This window comes from Chlamydotis macqueenii, chromosome 6 (genome assembly GCF_036417535.1).
Source record: "Chlamydotis macqueenii isolate bChlMac1 chromosome 6, bChlMac1.mat, whole genome shotgun sequence".
In the NCBI taxonomy this organism is placed as follows: Eukaryota; Metazoa; Chordata; class Aves; order Otidiformes; family Otididae; genus Chlamydotis; species Chlamydotis macqueenii.
In genome coordinates this window covers 40,349,667-40,370,861 of record NC_141561.1, presented here as the reverse complement: position 1 = coordinate 40,370,861, position 21,195 = coordinate 40,349,667, and the positions used below count along the sequence as shown (strand labels likewise).

Sequence of the window (21,195 nt, the reverse complement as noted above, 5' to 3'; positions counted from 1 at the left end):
ATTACTAAAAGTAGATGGTTTTATATCTGCTGTTGGATTTGTGGAGATCGTTTTTGGAATGGGCTTTATTTCTCCTGCGAGTGGATCAGCAGGCTTGGTAAGAACAAGTCTTAAAAGTACCTCAAATTCTTTAATTTTGAAAAATTCTGCTGGCTCAAGAGCCATCAGGCTGGTTTTGTTCAAAGATGCAGTGCAGCTCGGAGACAGAGCGAGCGGCTGGTGTTTGAGGCTGAAAATATTGTGCCTGGGACACGATTCCTGATTTATTTTTTTTTCTCTGAGGAGAATGTTCACATCTTGTGGGATAATACCTGTATATAAAGTGAAGGCAGTAATCTTTGTTCAGATTTCTGAGGGAATGACGTGGTTTGGGGATGCTGCATCTTCTTGCTGGCACTTCCTTAACCGTAGCTCCTTCGAATGCCATGTGAACGTAACATTTTTGACGTATCCCAAGAGTCAGGTTGGAATGGGTGGTTGTAGCTGTGGGGGGGGGTTGCTGGTCCTCTGCACCTCTGATGTGCCCAGGAACTTCTGCTCAAAGCGTGGGTGACTCCTCTGTGTGTGAATTGTGTGTTCTTCAGTGTTTGGCCTGCCACACGGATGGAAACTGTGTCTGCCAAATGTGTCATGAGAGCAGGGGAAAGTAGGAATAGCGCAGTGTTAATTTTGATCCACCGCTGCAGAACAGAAGTGTGCCTTCAGTTTAATTAGTGAAGCTGTAGAGATAGCATTTGAGATTTGATAGCATGCTCCACAAAGTGGGCTTTCCGTGAAGCTCCTTCAAAATGTGAATATGAAACTAGTTGCCAGGTGGTAAAATTCTTAAGCATAGTTTTGTTGTGTGTTATTTAATCCTGTGATTTGACATGGTTAGTATGATTAATTAATAATTCTGTGTTTTGATATAGAATTATATAGTATGCAACAATATTACGATGATGAGAGGGCTGGAGCAGCTCTGCTGTGAGGCCAGGCTGAGAGAGCTGGGGCTGTGCAGCCTGGAGAAGAGGAGGCTCCGGGGAGACCTGAGAGCGGCTCCCAGTGCCTAAAGGGGGCTGCAGGAAAGATGGGGAGAGACTCTTCAGCAGGGCCTGGTGTGATAGGATGAGGGGTCATGGTTTCAAAACAGAGGGAGGTAGATTTAGATTGGAGATTAGGAAAAAAATTTATACGCTGAGGGTGGTGGCACACTGTCCCAGGTTACCCAGAGAGGTGGTGGATGCCCCATCCCTGGAAACGTTCCAGGCCAGGTTGGCCGGGGCTCTGAGCAACCTGATCTGGTTGGAGATGTCCCTGCTCCTGGCAGGGGGGTTGGACTGGGTGGGCTTTGAAGGTCCCTTCCAACCCAAACCGTCCTGTGATTCTATGATTTTTATGAAACATCAATTTGACGTTGTATTTGAATGTAGTGTCTTCTGCTTGGTTTTTTGTTGTTTTTTTTTTTTTTGTTTCAACATTTTTTAACCTTTGTGTGGGAAATAACAGGGTTTATGACTTGATTCCGTTGTAAGGGAAAGATCAACCGAGCTTCATGATTTTACTGGTTAGGTAAATCCACGTGCAAAAGTCTTTACCCTTGTGTCTGACACAGTGTTTGCCTTACAGATCCTCAAGCCATATGCTTCTGCTTGCAGCGCAGTGTGAGCAGTGAAGAAAGCGTAGGTTTGTTTTTTAAACTTCTTTAGATGCCAGATGCTTTCCAGATTGTCTAGCAGATTTATTGGTGTATTTGCATACCTAATCGTCGGAGACAGTGATTTGCGTCGAAGTTGGGAATAAGTGATATGCAGTGTTAATCATAGTTACCTGTGGAGGGAAAAAAAAATATATTGGGATTGATTAGAGATATTTAATACTGAGTCTTATTTATAACTGTATTTTTGTATCTGGTAAAACAAGAACAGTTGCTTCTGAGAGCCAGACCTGAAATATGTATTTGAATGAAAGCGTCACAAAACTCCAAAGGTACCCGTAAGGTGTGGTTTTAAATGTATTTTAAGGAGAATTGTATTAAAATCCTTTAGAAAGATTAACCCTGAAGTCTCCCGTTGTACCTGAACTTGACTATTAACTGTGGAGATCATGGAACATTATTTTTCCGTATATAATTTGTGTGTTCGTACATACATTTCCTGTTAACCTGTATTGTGAACTAGCCTGATAGTTCTTGGAAACTGTATCTGAGGAGTTGTTGATTTGTTGTAGTAGGCTGAAAGGATTGTGCATTTTAGCGCTGAGATGCAACTTCCAGCCCTTGTGAGGAGCCTGTCTAATAACATAGTAAGACTATAATACAATAAAACCACCAGTGGGTTTTTTTGTAATGTACGTTATGCTCAGTGTATACATTTCTTCTGTGTGCTTGGCTGTCCTGGCAGTTTTTTTTCATTCCAAAATTAAGATGAGCAGCCTTGACTTTGTTCCATGCTGAAGGTAACTGTTTATTACAGTCAGCATTTAAATCCACCAAGTAATAGGAGCAATCACACAGTGGCTTCATTTCCAGCAAATTAACAGCCCTGCGAGGTAACTGAGACATAAATGAAAATAAATTTGCTTTAATATATTGAGATAAAGGGAATGCAGCTAAGGATTGGATCCTATATTAAAACTTATCTCCGTATTTTGGGAGCAGATCTGAAGCTCTCACTGGAGTAATCTTACATAAGCTTCTGTCTACGTTTTAGCTTTATTTGTTTAGCATTACCAAGCTAGCACATCTTCTAGAAGGTTTTTGGAAAGCAGTATCCAGCATGACCGTGATGGCAGGAGTGGTGCAGAAATTCAGTGTTGAACAATGAGAAGTGAGGAAAACAGAGAGTTTCTGTATCTCCAGAGATAAAGCCCTGGGAGATCTGTTTCTTCCATATCCTGAGAATATAGGTACAGAACGCAGGGAGAGATGACGGTGTCGTTGGCGAGGAACGTCTGGATGCGTTTGTGGGGAGGAATCGCTGAACGTGAGCAGAACAGGCTGCTGTGGAGGATCGTTTCATAGAGGTGCTGTGGGGAGCGCAGAACGTGCGCCTGCAAAGCTGGAGTGGTCAGACGAGTGGGGTTGTGAGTAGGAGTTTCTGGAAGGACTAAAAATTACCCTGGTAGTACAGGGCTCCCGCTGTGACTTCTGTATGATCCGAAGTAGCGTTTACGCATCTACCAGGCGGACTCAGCCGAGGCAGTCAGGACAAGGTGGGAGTTTCTCACGCCTTCAGTCCTCTCCGCTGGAAGGGTTGGAGTTGAAACTCCCTTGCCAAAGTAACAAGGAACAGGAGACAGGAAGAGAGGCTGTGCCTTTCAAAAATGGTGAGGGATTTGTTCTTTTAAGTCACTTCATTTCCTTTCCCTAATTTAGAGAGGCTTTTGCTAGCGGTTTAGCTGGCCAGCTTGATGAGGCAGCTCCGCGGTTTGTGTTTGGGCAGGGAAGGCAGGAATGCTTTACTGATTATCTCTCTGTGATGTCAAATTGTGAAGATGCTTTTGTTTTTAGCCAGCTGTTTTAATAGCACGTTACCTTTTAACTTGCCAGCTGAAGTTGTTGCATTTGCATTGTCATTGTTTAATACCACGTCTCCTGTAGCTTGTCTCGATTGAAATCCTCTTTTTGATTTTTTGGACGCTTGGAACTTGCCAAAGCAGGTAGTTTCCCATAGCAGAAATAGAATAAAAGCACTTAAAATCTATCCAGTGGTTTAAACATTTACCTGCTTACATTAGTCTCGTCATGGAAGACGCACATCTCATGTGAAATACCTTGCTTCCGTGGTAACCGTCTTTCTAGGTTGCGCATGGGTGCTTGAGAAGTGCAGGGGAATAATATAAGAACAAAAGCTATCTGGTTAATATATCTGCTTAATAATACTCAGCCCTTCGAAGTAAAGTGTGTTTTAGTTGAGTAGTAAAAATGCAGATATTATGTATTTATCTAATCAAATTGGTTTTAAAAAGTTTTACAATTTGTTGACCAAGCATTTTGTCCAGTGAAACTTTCCAGTGCTTTTGGACCCTTGCACTATAGATGGTTTTTTGGGTTTTTTTTAGTCAGATAGTTTGCCTCTTTTCTTGCTGTGCAAGATCAGAGGTAAGTACCTGCACGCTTCGTTTTCCCACCCTTGTTGATGGCGCTGCGAAGTGAAATAGAGGTTATCCTGCCAAGTACCACCTTGTCTGTGAGGGCTCTGAGTGGGTTTGTGTTCAGTGCAGAATAACGACTCATCCCTGTGAGGTACGGCTGTCCAGCACGCTGTTTCTACAGGGAGAAACGGCTGAAGAAATTTGTGTCTATGATTTATGTATTGAGATGAAAGAAGAGGTCCCTTGGCAGCGATGTCTGGCTCAGCAGGACAGGGAGGCGCATGTTTGTTGCGATACGGAGCGGTACTGCGGGTACGCTGCTGTGCTGCGTGTGGATGCCTGAATCTTCTCGTGCCCTGGAACAGTGAGTCAGTCTGCAAACCCAGCAAGAAGTTTCTCCTTCACACATTTATGATGATTTTTTTTTTAATTTTTTTTTTTCCTGAATCTGTAGTTGTTGAAAATGTTGAATTTGTATTGGCAACATGTTTAGGGCACCTGGAAATACATAATGACTTTTTTCTCCCCAAAAAGTAGCTCAAGAAATTGCTACATCCCAGCTCAAGTGCTATGTTTTCCAGTTCTTGTTTCTCCGTTACAGCTGGCATGTGGTATGCCAAGCTCTCCTTTTTAAAGGGAGAATTATAGAAGTTGTTTAGCCTAAAAAATTGATTGAATTTAAAATAATAGGCACAATGACTTCAACAGTGGATACTCACGTTAATGCTTCCCACTCAAAAGCATTTGTGGTTAGTGCTTGCTCTTGTAGTTATTACTGCTTCACCTGTAGTATGTAATTGGGGAATAAATTTATTTTTGTTGAAGACTTACTTGTTGTAAACATGGAATATTAAATTAAAATGCAGCTACCATAAAAATGTAAGCTGCTGTGTATCTCAGCTTCCCACGGAGTGTTTTCCTTAGGCAGGGCTTTCCGCGTGAAAAAACCGAACGGTGATCAGCTGCGCTTGTGGGCAGAAGCAAATTATTTTTGCCCATCTGATGAACTGTGATCTTGTTGATGTATCGGTTACATCCTTCCACTTTCCTTCTCCTTCTCCCTGCCAGATTCTGTTGAGGTTACCGGGATTTTTTAGGAACTGGGACTTAGGCAGGAATTAGTTAAGGTTTATCTGATGGTACTTGTGCCCTGATGTTCATATTGTTGGCTGGAGATGCTAGCTGGGATACTTTGTGCTATATCAGTTTCTCTGTTCTGTGGGAATTACAGCAATAAAGTATAGTGACCACTACTGGTACTGTAAAAGTGACGAGCACGTCGGCTCCGCAGAGGACTCTGGCAGTGCCAAGCCAAGCTGGATGGTGGAGCTCCCAGCTGTCCTCATCCTTGGCATTTGAAAACGACAGGTTACAAATTTTGGGATGTTTCTGAAGCTCTTTCCCTCCCTTGCCATTTTAAGCACTAAGCAAATATTTTGACTTTGTGCTCACGTAAAATTCATTTTTCACTGTTTTTATCAATTGAACAGAGAATCAGATTTCTTCCCTAAGCCTTGTGATGAAACATTAATTTTCTTACCCTTAAAAATCCCACTGTGGCATTTGGCTATACAGTGGGAGCACGCCCTGTTCAAAGGTGCAGCACAGTGTGTGTGTTGCTCAGCCTTCCATATGAATGATCATCCTCTCCTGCGTCTTGTTTAGCACCAGTTGCAGCAGAATTACTGTTCTGTGATTTTCGTAGGCAGCCTTCTCTTGATGGTCTGTAAAAGCAGTCCCATCGGTAATTGTTAGGAATGTTACTCCAACCCACAAGCTTGCAAAAAGAATTAAAATTTCTCGTAGAACTTCAAAAAGCCAGCATTCGTTTTCAGAGATCCAGCTCCTCCTGTTGACAAGGTTTCATGTAAAACGAGTTCGTCACCTTTTAGAAATCCCTGATGGCTGATGTGAATTGGAGAGAGACTTTCCACAAAGACACGGTGTTTGTTGTTCAAAGTGAGTGGGGACGGGGGCGTTTCAAGATGAAAAGTAATCTTTGTGTAAATGTTCAGATATTTTTTTTTTTCCCCCAAGTGGTTAAAATGGATATTGATGAGTGTTTGCCCCTTCTGTTGTTTTTCAGTCAGCTGTGAGCATTCTGACGTCAGCTGAAAGCTGCTTTCTGTCTGTCAATAAGTGGAAGAAAATTTAGTGCCCGATTCTTGCGTTCCCATCTTTCGCACTTGTAACTGAACCTGGTGTTTGCTTCTGCTCAGACACACGGTAGAGTTAAGTGCTTTTATACATATTTTTATGAGAAACCAATTTTGATTTAAATAGCGGTAATTCAAGAAGACTTTGCATCTCTAAATACACAATACTCTTGTCCTGGTGGGAACCGAGAAAAGAAGCAGCCCCAGATGTTACCTTATTGTATGCCTGGTGTAACTCTCCCTGTTACTATTTCAAGCGTTCCTTGGTAAAAAGCAACGTAAAGGGCGCGACGATAACTCTTCACTGCCTTTTGGGAAAGAGTGCAGTGAGCAGGTTGTTGATACCTCCGGACGTTTTCCAGGACCCATCTTAAAACAGAGAGAAAGTCAGATCTCGGGCTAGACGCGGTTTCCCTCCAGCCATCTGTTGTGCAATGCGGAGGTGGCGTTGTGTTTTCGGTTTTAGGGGATGTGGAGGTAGGTGAGACGGTCTTACCTTGTGTCTTGAACTTCTCCTAAGGAGTATTTCCCCCCCCAGGTCTCTGCCTCTCTTGTCCTTAGACTTGAATGAAGCTGTGCTAATGAGATCGGAGAGAGCCGGCTGCCCCTGCAAAGCAGCCTCACGCTGCACAAGAAGTTGACGTGTGAACGGCCCTTTGAACCACGGAAAGACAAGTCTGTCAGAGCAGTTACTCTGGCAACAGGATTTCTGATGGTGATTAGCTCCCGAACGGAGCACAAAGAGGAGTCGGTTCATTATGGAGGCGCAGCTCCGGGTTTCGGGGAGAGGAGGTGACCTGCTATTCCTCCGGCGAGTGAATTGAGTCCTCTGATAGTCAGCCCCACGATGTCGAGAGCTTTGCTTGGCGAAAATTAGCGTATGGGTAACATTTTCCCGTGTGCAAACAGAAACGGCGGTGGTTTGCAGTGCAGATCTGCGGAGCTGGAGGGCTGAAACCCTGCTTTACCTCTCAGACCACTGAGCTTTCCTGCGTGGTGGGATGGTCCTTCCAGTAAGCCATCCAGCGAGAAGGTAGCAGGGCTGCTTAGGAATGGGAGGTTTGGCTAACAAAAAGGAGTGTTTCGGATGAAAGTGGCAGGGGGTGGGAAGGTTAATTTTGTTTTGGTAGCTAGGTCAGGCATGGAAGAAGAGGCATTCAAGTCAAGAGCTTGCTCTCCCAACTCAGACATTTGATTCATCTTGCAGACCAGGAATTTCACTTGTTTTTGACTAACAAGACCTTAAAGTAAAATACAGCTTCTAATCATTCCGGCTTGTAAAATTAAGTCTAAATGCATAAGAAATAAGCATCAGTCTTCCCCAAAGACCATATATTTCCTAAACATCACTTCTCCTGGTTTATAACCCTGCATATCCTTGGCATATCCCTGTTTATTTGCGGAAGAGTTCTTCACTGTGCAAATAAATTTAGTTTACCTTTTCATGCTGCAGATAGACGGCTTACAATAAAAACCTCTCTGAAATGGATAGCTTAATTGAGTATATAAAAGTAGAGAGCACGCAATTGATTTTTAAGAATAGCTGAAATGCTTGTCGCTATCTTGATTATCTTTGATACGTGCCACGTAGATTAAGTCAGCATTCATCTGTTTTAGAACCGTATCTTAGCAAGAATATTTAGGTTAAATTCGGAAGCACTGAATCGTCTTTGGGATGAGATGGAACCTGAAAGCTCTGGGGCAGAGATATTTCTGCTTTCTTGCATTCTCTATTCACTTTATAGAGCAACGTTTGGTTTAATTGTGTGGCTTCCTCTGGACTGACACTTCAATTACGGGCACATCGATGTTAATCTGAAGATTTTGACTCTGAGGAGTCTTAAATTGGTTAATGAAGTAGACTAGTTGGCTTTCATTAACAGCAAAAAGATATTTACGTACGGCCATGGCTTACATCAAGCGGTCCTGAAGAGCAATATTTCTTGCTTTATGTTTTTTCAGCAGCAGTTCCACCGAGCCGCTCCGCTGCCTAAACTGTGGTGGTTGTGGTGGTACTGCCTTTTGTGGAAAAAAGAAAATTTTGGATGTGTTTTGGTACACTCTGACCAGGTTGCTCATAAATCCAGTGTGAGCTTGTGTTTAGTTGTAAAAAACGTGTTGCTTTAAGGATTTTTTCCTCCCACCGCTAAGCAGCTACTGAGTGATCACTTTGAGTCCTAACGAAGATGTCATAGCAGAAATAGGTTTTGGGCTGAACAAGCAATACAGCGTGGCTGTTTTCTGGATCTGGTGTAAGTTCTTGTAATTATGGTGTATTTCTCTCTCGCTACACAACCATTTAACTGTGGGGTTTTTTCCCTCCCTAACTACTGTGTCTGAAGATGTCAGCAGCGGGAGTTAGCAGATCTGTGGGGTTTTCAGTGCCAGCCATTTTAAGTTTTGTGTATTCCAGGGCTTTCTTCTCTGGAATAGAAGATGTAGAAAATGTGAATTTGCAGCAGCACTGCTGAGGAGATAACGTGCTGAACCCCCTTTTACCGACTTCTGATGGGCAAGATTCAGGTTTCATCTCTTCTCTCAAGGTAGCTTTAGAAAGAGCACAGTAGGTCTTTTGACAGTCCGGCGATTGCCCCACAGATGATCAGTCGCGTCTTTCATATGTCGCAAACTTTGAAGGGTCAGGGTACTCCTTGAGGTACTTCTGAAGCTCTCATCACCATCATATCCAAGGGCAAGTAGCCCTGAGCACTTGAATATGGAATGCCGTCTAATTATCGAGTGACGGCTGCGTGACTGCGGTGAAAGAAGCAAAACCTGTTTGGTGTCTCAAAGGAGAGCGGGTTGCTTAATGAAGAGAGGGGAGAGGCAGGAGGAATCGGGCTCTGGCGGGGGACGTTAGACTCGTTGCCGAAACGGAGGGGGAATTGGGAAGGTTTGGCAGCTCAGAAGGGGATTTCCATTAGGGGGCACGTCGTTTTTCTAACGGAGGGAAGAGCTAAGGAATTTTGAGGCTAAGAATGGTCTGTTCTAGAATTTGTAGCGCAATTTTAAGTAGGTAGCATATGATCTTCCACTGCAATTTTACTGCTTTTACAGCGCACGGAATGAGTTACAGGATAAATTATGCTGCTCTGTGTAAGGTTTTGTTTCCAGCTGCTTTGTGGATTACTCTTCACATCTCTAGAATAACAATTTGTGCTTTTTTTTCTTTTAAAAATATACTTATTTGTTTAGTGTCTACTTTTGTAGTACTTAGCTAGCGTTCAGGCCGTGCGTTTGAGTCAGCGAGTTCAGTCTATCTTGGGTCGTTTTTTTTTTTTCCTTGTGCCTTCCTGGAGTGATAATTTGGCAAGACTGCGTAATGTGTGTTAACGTGATGCTACAAACACACCTATATTCAGGTTGAAGGAAAGAGGTAAATATTTCCCCTGACTAATTACCTCTCCTGTGCGAAAGTGGAAGCTTTTGCTGAGAAGGTAGTTTCCATTCATGTGTGGTTTTAATTCAGTTTTGGTCTTAATTGAGGCCTTTACCTCGTACGATGAAGACAAATCCATGTGCCTATGTTAAAATCTGACCTTCGGTTTGCTCTTTGCGTTCGCTAATGTGTTTTAAAATATTTTAATATATGGCTTTCCAGACTCCCGATCAATAAGCCAATGGGTCTGAAATGACGGAGTGCTACGATATTCCTCTGTAATTTAAACATGATTAGCTGCTGAAGGTTATGATCAATATGCCCGGGAAGATAAATTAATTGATACCATCCTTTCAGGATGATAAGAGGCCTATTGGAGGTGGGATGTAACTAATGAAGCTGCTTCTTCACATATAGGAGCCATTTTTTATACAGTGTATTCTCACTAAATCATGATTATGCCATCATTCATTTACATGGAAAACATAAGCCACAGACCAGTTTGTTGTTCGGGTTGCATTCATTTGAGAAGAAACTGTTAAAAAATTTGTCTGCCTGTGTTACAACGTACTGAGGGAAGATCATCTTGGAGTTTACAGAAATATCTTTTTCTGAACAAGACAGATTGAAGGCTGTTAGTTTAACTACAACAGGTTTCTGTGTGACTACTTAAATAGATGACAATAACTGTTGGCGTTCTGCCTCGCTCGTTTTGGTGGAGTCTGCGAGTGAGTGCAGACGCCTTGGCACAAGCTTCATGAAGTGCTTCACCTCGTGAAGATGACTGCATGGAAGGAAGCTAAATTTAGTGGTATTTTTGATTAGCCACTACACTAGTCTCTGTTTCTGAAGACTGAAATTTTAATTCGCTTTAAATTTGTAACCCAAATGGTAGGCAACAGACACAGGTTCTGGTGTTGCTTTCTGTGACTTGCACACCTGCCTTTTCCCCTTCTCCTTGGTTGGTCCTGGTTCTCTGCTGCTCACCTGGTGGAGTGACAGTTCTGGGGCCATTTCGTCCATGTGGAGAACAGAGCTGGAGTCTCACATGGAGTATGTTGTGAAAAACCAGCGTCTGTCATCTTAATTGGATGCATTACACCCAATTTTCGGAGCAGGCTTTGGCCTGAGTGGAAAACCTCATTTTGTGTATTGTGTCCTACTTTTTACACACAGTATTTTCCAGTGAGTACTATAGCTTACCTGTCTGTATGTTTTCTTTTTCTTTAGTTGCTCAGAAGATCGTTGCAACAAGGAAGAAACAGCAGCTCTCGATTGGACCCTGCAAATCTCTCCCCAACTCTCCAAGCCACTCCTCCGTGTGCTCTGCCCAGGTTTCTGCTGTGCATATCAGCCAGGTACAGACTGTAGTGAATGCCTGCTTGGAAAAGGAGCTGCCAGTTTGCTTTTCATCGAAAGTGTTTAATGCTAGTGTGCTTTTTTGATGCTTGATAGGTTGTTGGCTTTTTTTTGAAAGTTATCAGTGATCTGTAGTTTAAAGCAGTATTTTTTTTTAATTGGCTTGACTTTGTTTCAAGAAACTGCTGCAGTAAAATAGATTTTAAAGCCATCTTTGATCGTACGGATTTATGCCCAGCAGCCAGCTGTTCCGAGCAGACCGATTCTTACGACAGCAGGATTTGCTGTGCCGTGTTTTAAAATTACCTCGCAACGTTTTTGGTGATTGTTCTCATTCAGTCGCGTGCTGAGTGATAGTAGCTGGTGCCTCGCAGCGGTTAGCGTGCTAGGATTTTACCTTTGTGAGCACTGCGCGCAGTTGTGATTGCCTGTCAGTTATGCTCAGTTGAAATGATTCCCCTTTAATGACATAGTGATATATGTTGATGTTGACATGTAGATGCTATGAGTAAAAATAAAACAAAATGCTACCATAATATATGGCAGGAAAGTTCGGTGGCCCTGATGGCATTTTTGGAAACACGTGGTTAATACCAGAATCTTCCAACTTGCACAGTTTTTACCCGTATTCTTTAATACATTCTCCTGTGTTTCCCTTGTGATGCTCTTCCTCGGTATATGTGTTTTCTGCTGTCACGTGGTGATCTCTGTGTGCATTCACAGCTAGGATGTACACAGGCTCTGTCATTCAGATCCACGACCTTTGCAGTCGGGCAGATTGCGTTCCCGCTGTGCGCTCTCACTCTCGGCAGATGGATCTACAGGGCCATCATTTTGACCCTTACAGTCTGTGGCTAGAACTGTGGCCTGATTTTTTAAATTTTTTTTTCTCTTTAATTTGACACGTGACCATCTTCTGAAAGCACTCTTTTTAGATATATACCAGAGAATGGGGACTCTGGTTCTTCTCCAGTCTTAGTGACTGTGGTCTCTTTCTGTGCCCTAGTGGAAATTTCCACCGTTGGGTTAACTCTAAAGATGCAGACGTCAGTTTGATTATGCCAAAAGAAAACACTGAAGTTCAGACCCTCCTTTCTAAAGCAAGTGCCAAGATACTTGCCTGTTCTGAAGAACCCTGGCACCTTCTGGTGAAGTACAAGTTCCTCATATGGAAGAGGTTCTCCCCTTTCTTGTCGTTTGTGACATTGACCAAGTTTCCTCAGCCGCTCGCTCTCTGTCTGGTTCGTTACCACAAGTGCTTGGAACTAACCCTCTATGTGAAATGCTTTTCTTCCAAACCGTTTCCTCTGGGCAGTTGTGTGTGGTCATGCTTCTCAACTGAGAGGAGTTATACTGCCTATAGGGGCTATCTGAGACCCGTCCTGTTCAGTTGTGAAAGAGGAAGCGTGCTGTCACAGACGTGTGAAGAACGAATGGCACCATTTCCAGTACAGACCTTACTCTTGGATCCAAGAATCACCTAGTTTACTCAGTCTACTGACGACTATATAGTTTTTCAAGACTTTCTAAGGGGGATAGACGGTGCTTTGTACAACCTAATCTTAGCCAGCTGCATCTTTATGTTCTGCATTGTCTTAAAGCAGTTGCGATCGCCCTTCTTGTTGATGAAGCTGGTTTGATGGAGGAAATCAAATTTCTAGGTTCTCACCAGTTTCCTACACAAGTGTGGTTTGGAAGCCAACAGCAAATACGAAATTCTAGACAAGTACTTCACCTGCGCAGCAAACTTCTTGTCAGTGATAAGGACTGTTGGGGAAAATCAAAACAAGGTAGCTTTTGTGATAAGGATCTCTACAAGCTGTTTCAATAAAAACAAATGTTTCAATAAAAATGTTCTTTACTGCCTTTTTAACAGCTGGCGTAATTATCTGACGGGGCAATAGCAACACCAGTCAAAGATGTCTGTCTTCTGAGGCTGATGTCATGCCTAAAAGTATAGGCCATACATCTGTTTCATGTCTTATTGCCTTTGTGCTGCGCTTAAAGGCAGAACGACCTTGTTTAAGGAACGGAAGCCGAATCCTTATCCTGGACTTAAAAGAACTTTGCAACTGCAATTTCAAGTTTAAGTTGATCTGTGGGAAGATTTACCATCTCTGATCTTGGCTGGAAGACTGGCTGGTGTCTTGCCCTTTAGAACATCTCTTTTGACGTAATGATGTTCCACTGAAGATTTCCTCCGTGAATCAAAAATGTTATCATTACAGTGCGCTGCCACTTGCATTCTCCACAGGAGTGAAGGCCTTCAGAAGTTGTGGCTACACAGATCGCTTCAGATAAAGTGAGATACTGTTCTTTCTCTGGTTGGATCACTCAGGTGATCTAACTCCTGCAAACTCTCCTGATGACTCTGCGGTCAAGATCTTAGGCTTTAGAGAAAGGAACAAAGGAAAAACAAAAGTATCACCGTACCCAGTCTAGTTCTTAGCATACCTTTGGGGAAATTCTAAGGCTTAATACCAACAAGGGGTTCTTCACCCAGTAGTTCCACTTTTCAGACGGTGAAAGACTTGTTTGTGTGTTTGGATGCGTATCTTTGCTCATGTGGTGGACACCTACGTAACGTCCCCTTCCAGAAAATGCTCTTACATACGTCTGCAGTCATGCGTTTATGTATTTCCAGAGACCTGTTTTACAGAACAAGATGCTTCCTATTCCCGTGACAAAATCCACTTGTGTTTGTAGAAGGTGCTGCTTCTGTTTTCCTTCTCTGACTTTGTTTATAATACGCATACATCAGTCAAGACAGAGTGAGTAACCCTTGGTGCAAGTACTTCACAGGCGTATGCTGGCTTTCAGAGTGGCACAGAAAGCATGCAAAGAATTTTATTCTCAAATCCAAGGATATCATTCATGATTTGTGATGGACACAGCTATTGTATGCTCTGTCAACAAGAGGGATGGTGCCATACTGCTTATATTCTGCTAGGAAACAATTCAGCTGTCGATGCATTGAGAAGTACTGCAGTCAGCAGCTCACCTTCCGGTTTTTCCGAGCACTTCAAGAGGCAGACTGAGTTGTTTTGAGAGGAAGAAGTGTTGTTCAGTGATTTAAAGGCTTCTTCTTGGTCACAGGGCATCTCGGGATAGGTCCTTTTACTTTGGCCATCAGGAAGAAACGCACACCAGGGGAGTACAGACCAATCACTTCTGTATGTAGTGTCCTTCCCATCTCTAACCCACCTTTCATTCCCCTCACCACCCCGCCTCTTGCCAGGCTTTCTAGGCATGATAGGCTTCTAGACCCTGCTGAACCTTGTTTCAAACTGGCATGAGTTCCCTTACGTCACAAAACCACACAGGCGTTCCTTTTCCCTGAACTCATGCCTGTACTGGAGGAGTTGCTTGTCCTTTACACCTGACATATCAGGAAGGCATTTTTAAGATACTAACTTACAAGAATAGTGCCAATATCCAACAATTCCAAAGGGCTCTTGTCTCTGCCCAGACCCTGAAAGTGGAGATCATCTTGTTCCAAATACTGTGAGGCTGCTCAGGTGGGTGCCGGCTTTGGTCCTTAGTGCCTTCATAGAATCACAGGATGGTTTGGGTTGGAAGGGACCTTCAAAGCCCATCCAGTCCAACCCCCCTGCACGGAGCAGGGACATCTCCAACCAGATCAGGTTGCGGAGATGTCCCTGCTCCTTGCTTCCACCTGGCCTCAAGATGCATCAGAAATCTGTGTGAAGGAGCCCTGCGCTGGATAACCTGTGGAGCAAGTTACCTGGAACCCTGCCTGGTTTTAAATTTGTACTGTTGTAAAAACATCTGAAAATCTCATTTGCTCTCTTCCCTGGAATTCAGCTGTTCATGTTCTGCTGTGAGAGGGGCTTGAAATGGCACCGTGTTTCCATGTCTGCCTGTACTACCTGTATTCCACATGACAGAGAGGGACCAGAGACACCACACCCTCCATCCTCTGAGTTTAAGAATATTACCTGAGTGAGCAGTGAGTGCTGCTATGTCACGTCACCCGCGAAATCGTTGCATGCCTGGGCTGCAGTGCTCAGAAATGTGTTTACTGGTCGGCAGCGTCACTCTCCCAGGCGATGTGTGTTATGCCTTTCTCAGGCATGGAGCTTAATGCATATTTGACGAAACTGCAGCTCAGGTATGGCTTGCACACAGGCTTATTCCCTACTACCGACTGCAAATCTGTAGAGATGCATTATTTATGCTTGCGCTTTGTCTCCATAAAGTTTTTACTACAACGTGATTGTCTAAATATGTAAATTAAACTATTGAAAGCAAAGTGCAGTCAGCTTAAGCATCTATTATTTAATGTATATGAGACCTGATTATGGATAAGCATGAAATAGTAGGGTGCAATTATCTTATTTATAGTGGGGGTCATTTGGGATGGAATATTCTGCGGTAGTATTTGGGGCACTTGAATAAAGAAGGGGCTACGCTGCTTAGCTGGCCTTTCTTTCTGCTTTTTCATCTAATTGCAAAATGGAAACGAAGAGATATGAGGACAGTATTTAATACCATTGCAGCATTCATCGCAATCCTTTTGTATATACAGGGTTATTTTGAAGTGATCTCTAACATTTATTTAAAATAAGCATTTTATCTATGTGTGTATATTCTCCTTCGTTCATGTGCGTATTTTCACACACATTGCACATGTATATGGAAGTGCATTCTCCAGGACTCAGATATTAAAACTCAGTGCATCTGTTGCTGTACTCTTTCCCCCTGTCTTTATCTTCACAGGACCCCAGTTACATTCCTGGTTAGTTTTTGTTATACCCCTTGTATCTTTTCCTTTCGAAGGTCTCTTAAACTTCAGACTCAGACTTGATCATCTTCTAGGTTTTCCACTTCATGACGCAGTTGCTGCCACTGCGTATTGAAGCCTGTTGTCGTATTTGGTTAATTAAATGTTATGAGGAATTTCAGTAAGATGACTTGTTTTGGATGTGCCAGCTTACTTTGTCTTCAGAAGATGTCTTCAGACTCTGGTGCTCTTTCATCTGCAGAGAATACAACTATTGCAAGGCCATTTGGTCCAACTGTGGAGGGCTAGACTTGCTGAAATCTCCAGAGTTGTTTGTCTGGACCGAGGTTTGAGATCTGTCAGATTTATGTTCGACAGCAGCATGCTCAAAGCTTTCTGGCTTTGCTGAGGCAAGGACTAAACGGTTTCCTCCTCGATCTGTCTTCGGATGTGTGGCTGTACATCACCACAAGCCCTTGGATAAATTGTGCTCCCACCTATAGCGTTTTCAGAAGAGAAATTGTACACAATTTTACACAAGTGGGCAAATAAAAATGTGTCCCAACTAAAGAATTTTCCATGAGGCTTCTGTGTTTCTACAGAAATACGCTTTTCCCTGCCTTCCCAGAGATCTGGTGTCTGCAGACACCAGATGCTTTCTGTCACAGGGTATATAATCTGTGCTTTTGATCAAGGCTGGCTTTATTCCGACAGTTCCCAGGCTCCCTGAAACTCTGGCAATCTCTTGTCTGTTTTAGAAGTTCATTTGCTCCTCAAGCAGTGGTTAGAAATTATTTTTCTGGAGGACATCCTGATATTTATCTAGAGAGCAGAAAAAAAATACTGATTCTGTTTGTACTTGTCAAGAAGAACAATTTCAGCTTTTTTATTCCTATGCTCTCATGCAGTGGTTGGGCTTGACGTGTGCTACATAAGCTTTATGGAACCATTTGGCAGTACCAGGTAAATTATGTAAGCTGTCAGGTGAATATTTTGCTGCCTTTGTATAACGGGCCAGTCAGGAACGTGCCGCTTGCAAACAGGAGGTTAAGTCCAGCCTTTTCTTAATGCAGGTCTCTGCTGAGCTCCTGCCACGCCAGGTAAATTACGCACCAGCTTGTTTACTGAGGAAATGTGAAAAAAAGCTTTGTAAGTGTGGGATTTGACGTGATTCAGTCCTTTTTCTGCACAGAACTGTAGGCATTGTATACCAAATTTTTTGATGGTTTGTTTGGGGGGGGGGGGGGGGGGCTTGGGTTGTTGTTTTTTGTTTTGTTTTGTTTTGCTTTTTGTGTTTTTGTTTTTTTTTTTATGAGGGTACCGTCAGGAATTTCGTTACAGCCTTTAACACATTCATTGGCAGTGTCCACCTCTGAGGAAACTGCACTGAATGGACCTATTTGGTCAGGTTATGCCAGGCTGCTAGCTTCATCTGAGTTCTTCTTGTCCAGTAACAGTGTAGTGACAATATTCTGCTAAATTTCTACTTGCTGCCATGACATTTTTTTGCAGCATCAGCCTCTGCGACAACAAAGCTAGAAGCCTGTGTAGATACTCAAGGGATACATTTCTGTGAATGGAGCACTGGCCAGTCACACAGGGTGTGTGTTCTAGAAATAACATATCCCTGGGATGAAAGACTTCCAGGGTTTTCTCCAGTGATGTGCTGAAGTTCACTGACCGCCATCAGGCTGTGTATCTTCCCAGCAGGAAGGAAAGACCAGGTCGTACTGCGTAGGTCCGGAAGCCAAATGTATTTCAGAATGGGCACACTGCCTTAATGATGATGGGGAAAACCCGTTACTTGAGAAAGCCAAAAAGGCATGTATCCGTGTAAATGGTCCTACTGGGGCTAATAGTTTCCCTTCCTAGAGTCGTTTGATTGGCCTCTGTCCCTGTTGCGGTGACTCAGAAATGGCCCCTTATGCTGATGTCTCAGGTCCGTCCAAGTCTTGAGAAGAGCTTAGTGGAAGAGCGTGATCGAAAAGGTAGCGTTAAGCTGTGTGATCTCCCAGTGGGTATTAGAGTGCTTATTTGATTGGTTTTGACTGCCACAAATTCGGCCAATTTGCCTACAGTCAGCAAAATGAGTTTATATTTGATAGGTGTTGGGTTGCACGTGCTGTTCTTCGGATTCACTGACTTCATTTTTATGGCTTGGGACAAACATCAAGTTCTGTGCATCATAGTTACTGCCACGTGTCCTAAATCCTGTACTCCAGTGAATTTGTTACTAAAAGCTTGCATAGCAATGGCAGGCAACTACTCTCTGTAGTCTTAATATGGCATGGCCTTCTGTTTGGTGCAAGCAACCAACGCGACAGAGACCGCTCTCCACCTCTTTTTCCCTTCAGCAGCACGTTAGGTTCAGATGTTACCAATAAAATGGTTTCCAAGTGCTTGTCTGGTGGGATTTTTCTTTGCTTCTGTCTGTCCAGGCTAGAACTTGCAAGTCATGTCCCAGCTCTTTCTTTTCAAACCCGTTCTCTCTATTGAGAGAGCAGCCATATAGTTTTAGATGTGTGCTAATTAGTGACACCCTCAGTGGGGTTGGAGCTTGTTCAGTGTTGGTGGCCATGAAGCCTTGACGTTTTTGAGTTTCAAGTCCTTTATTAGAATAGATTTATTTTTTTTTTTCCCCAGCCAGTGGATTTAACGCAGCTTATTCTGAAACCACCTCAGAATTTGATTTACAAAGCTGGAAATCCAGTGGGGTTAGTATGTGTGAAGAGAAACATTGCCTGCAGGACTTCTGTTGTAGAAGCTGTCTGTGTGGGAACGTTTGTGTTTGGGGACTAGAATGCCCAAGGTGTATGTGTTTTCCTTTAGGAGTTACTCATTCCTGGAAAATAAATCACTTAAAAATCCAGGAAGACGGTGCCTCACTGCAAAAAGTATGAAGTGATGCTCCAAGATGATGAAAAAGGTAAAAGTTTAGGGAATCCTTTATGTGCTTTGTCTGGAAAATAGGCACTTAGGGTAGAAATTTGTTATTTTTAGTTTAAAAAAAATGACAGTGCATAGTTATCAAGTTGATCAATATGAAACGGAACATAGCTGTGTCCTTTTATTTCAGCAGTTTGTGGTTCAAATCCCATCATCGGTGCACGACATCTGAATCTGTCCTCCTTGCCTTTCTCCTCTCCTTTCTGTAGAAGAGGCTTTTTGACGTTTGAGTCATAACCCTGTTGTGATCTTTCTTTTCTCCTCCATCTTCATCACTTTTCTCTTCAGGTGAGCCTTGCAGCTGCGTAGTTTTCAGCATAAATATGTTCAGTGCCTTTTCCCATTGATGGTTGCTCCTTTTTATGTCTTTATGCAGGTTATTTACTCCCCTGTGTATTTGGTGTGGTACTTGGTGGCTCAGCAAGATGCTATAGAGAAAGGGAAAGCCAGTGCCTGGTAAATTAAGGTCACGTCTTCCCAGGTGGTCCTGCTCTGGTGTTAGGACTCTTAAAATTATCATTTCAGCTCTCAGTTTTTAATCTCCTTTGTTTAATACGCTTGGGCCAACTCCAGATTCTCTTGATACTTCCTCTGTGCACTTGAAAATGTCGAAAAACTCTCTCAAGGTGTTCTGTTGCTTTTAGTACCCTTACCTTTGGCTTCCCGACAGCCACGCTTCTCCAGTCCAGTCAGAACGAAGGGAAGATGAAATTTGATGTCCTTATTTTATGTTTGAAGAGGAGAACTTTCAAAAAGCTCCTTTGCTGCATTGTCAGTCCTGTTTTGTCACACAGAAAAGAGCTGAGGAGCAAGTTGTTATTTAGAGAGAAGCAGTGGCTTTCAGAAGTGGTATTCCTGGATTTCTGGCTGCGTTGATTGGCCCTTCAGCTCAAACATCAGCTGCTTGTCTCATTCCTCTTCTTTTTAGCCTTTTGCTTCTTGAATTTAAAAAAAAATAAATAAAGGCAATTTAGAAAATCCAGAAGACTCAGAAGAGGACTTGAAATCTTTAAAAGATACTTCAACCAGATAATATAAAGGATTATCTCCTACTTGGTTCTCCTTCAGAGGTTTCATCTTGAGTGCTTGCAACTGGAGGTCAGCGTAGCGACCAGGATCTCAAAGGAGTGTGTGAGAAGCCTTGTCATGCTGCTGGTGCCTCCCCAGTGTAGTAGTTTTGTGCACGTGTAAGACCAGTCACTGGTGAATTCCTACTGAATTCCTACCTACAGCACTTAAGATGAGACCAAGGAACTGATTGATTCTCATCCTTCTCCTCAGGCATCCTGGAAATACTCTCTTACCTCCTTTCCTCACTTTTTCTAGGAAAGTTGATTGCTTTAAAGATGTTCTTGCAGCCTGTTGTGTGTGTCACAGACCCTTATTTCCCACCTCATAAGTGACGTGTGAGTTGTCCTGACCCTTCACCCACTGCTGCTCTTCTGGTCAGCTTTTCATCAACAGCGGGCAGGATTTTCCACCTTTGCCCTGCCCCAGTCCCTCAGCAGCATGTACAGTCTATCCTCAAAGGGTAAAAAGGGAAAAAAATCTGTCCTTTTGCCTTTCCAGACTACTTCCACATCCTCTGTGATGATGTTTTTGGTACTCATTTATGTTATCCGTAATAATTTTTAAAAAGAGGGAAGAAACCAAGACTTTGTTCTTAATCAACTTTTGGTCTTTTCCATTCTGTTCTTCTCACCTACCTGCTATTAGTAACCTGTTACCTAAATTAATTAATTGTTTTGTAGGCTGACTGCTTTATTTTTCACAAGACCATGATGTAACTTTACAGTTTTTGGCTACTTTGAATAAATTGGCGTATTTTCCGGTAAAATTTTGTATCTCTGTCCCGGTGGCTTCAGCAAATGTGCTGGGAGCTGTGTGTCACCGTAGTGGCTGTTTTACAACGTGGAATGATTTTCATTTTCTTGATCAGCGCTCAGTGAACTGGTGGCTCCAGACTAGGATTGAGTCAAGCAATGCAGTTCTATGGCAGTAGGTATTTTTTTCTTAGACTTGAGGCAGAATTCAGTTTGGCAATTTTGAAGTAGAAAACGAAAATTTACAGACTTTCCCCAATGTTTTGCTTACTCTTGCACTAGTAAAACAAATGAAATTGTTTATATCCAGTTACGGTTATATTGTGTAGAATGAAAATGTGCCTGCCGTGTCAACAGAACTAGCTAAGTTTTCAAAAAATAACAGCAGGGAAAGTATTTCAGGGCTTGGAAAAGCGGCAGCAGGGCAGTCCCGCTGTGTTCCTGAGCCTGGGCTGCTGTTCTTGTGTGTCAGGACTAAGTAAGCTACAGCTGTGGATTGTAATTTCTTGAAAGCAGTGTATCACTGTTTAAAACCTAACTTTAATCCTTGCAGACCAGTAATGGAGGAGGGAGTTTAAGTGATTATTCCTCCTCTGTCCCATCAACTCCAAGCACCAGCCAGAAGGAGCTACGGATTGATGTTCCTCCCACTGCCAACACACCAACTCCTGTCCGTAAACAGTCCAAGCGCCGGTCCAACCTCTTCACGGTGAG

The 21,195-nt window shown here is 43.0% G+C and overlaps 1 protein-coding gene across 6 annotated transcripts in view; it reads left to right on the top strand.

Moving 5' to 3' along the window:
- AGAP1 (ArfGAP with GTPase domain, ankyrin repeat and PH domain 1) overlaps window positions 1-21,195 on the top strand; it is a 334,155-nt gene that overhangs the window by 147,837 nt on the left and 165,123 nt on the right. For all 6 annotated transcript variants that reach the window (XM_086751069.1, XM_086751066.1, XM_086751065.1 and 3 more), the window contains 2 exons: window positions 10,840-10,967; window positions 21,035-21,190. In XM_086751069.1, coding sequence (XP_086607195.1) covers window positions 10,840-10,967; window positions 21,035-21,190 — 284 coding nt within the window. The remainder of the gene's footprint in view (window positions 1-10,839; window positions 10,968-21,034; window positions 21,191-21,195) is intronic.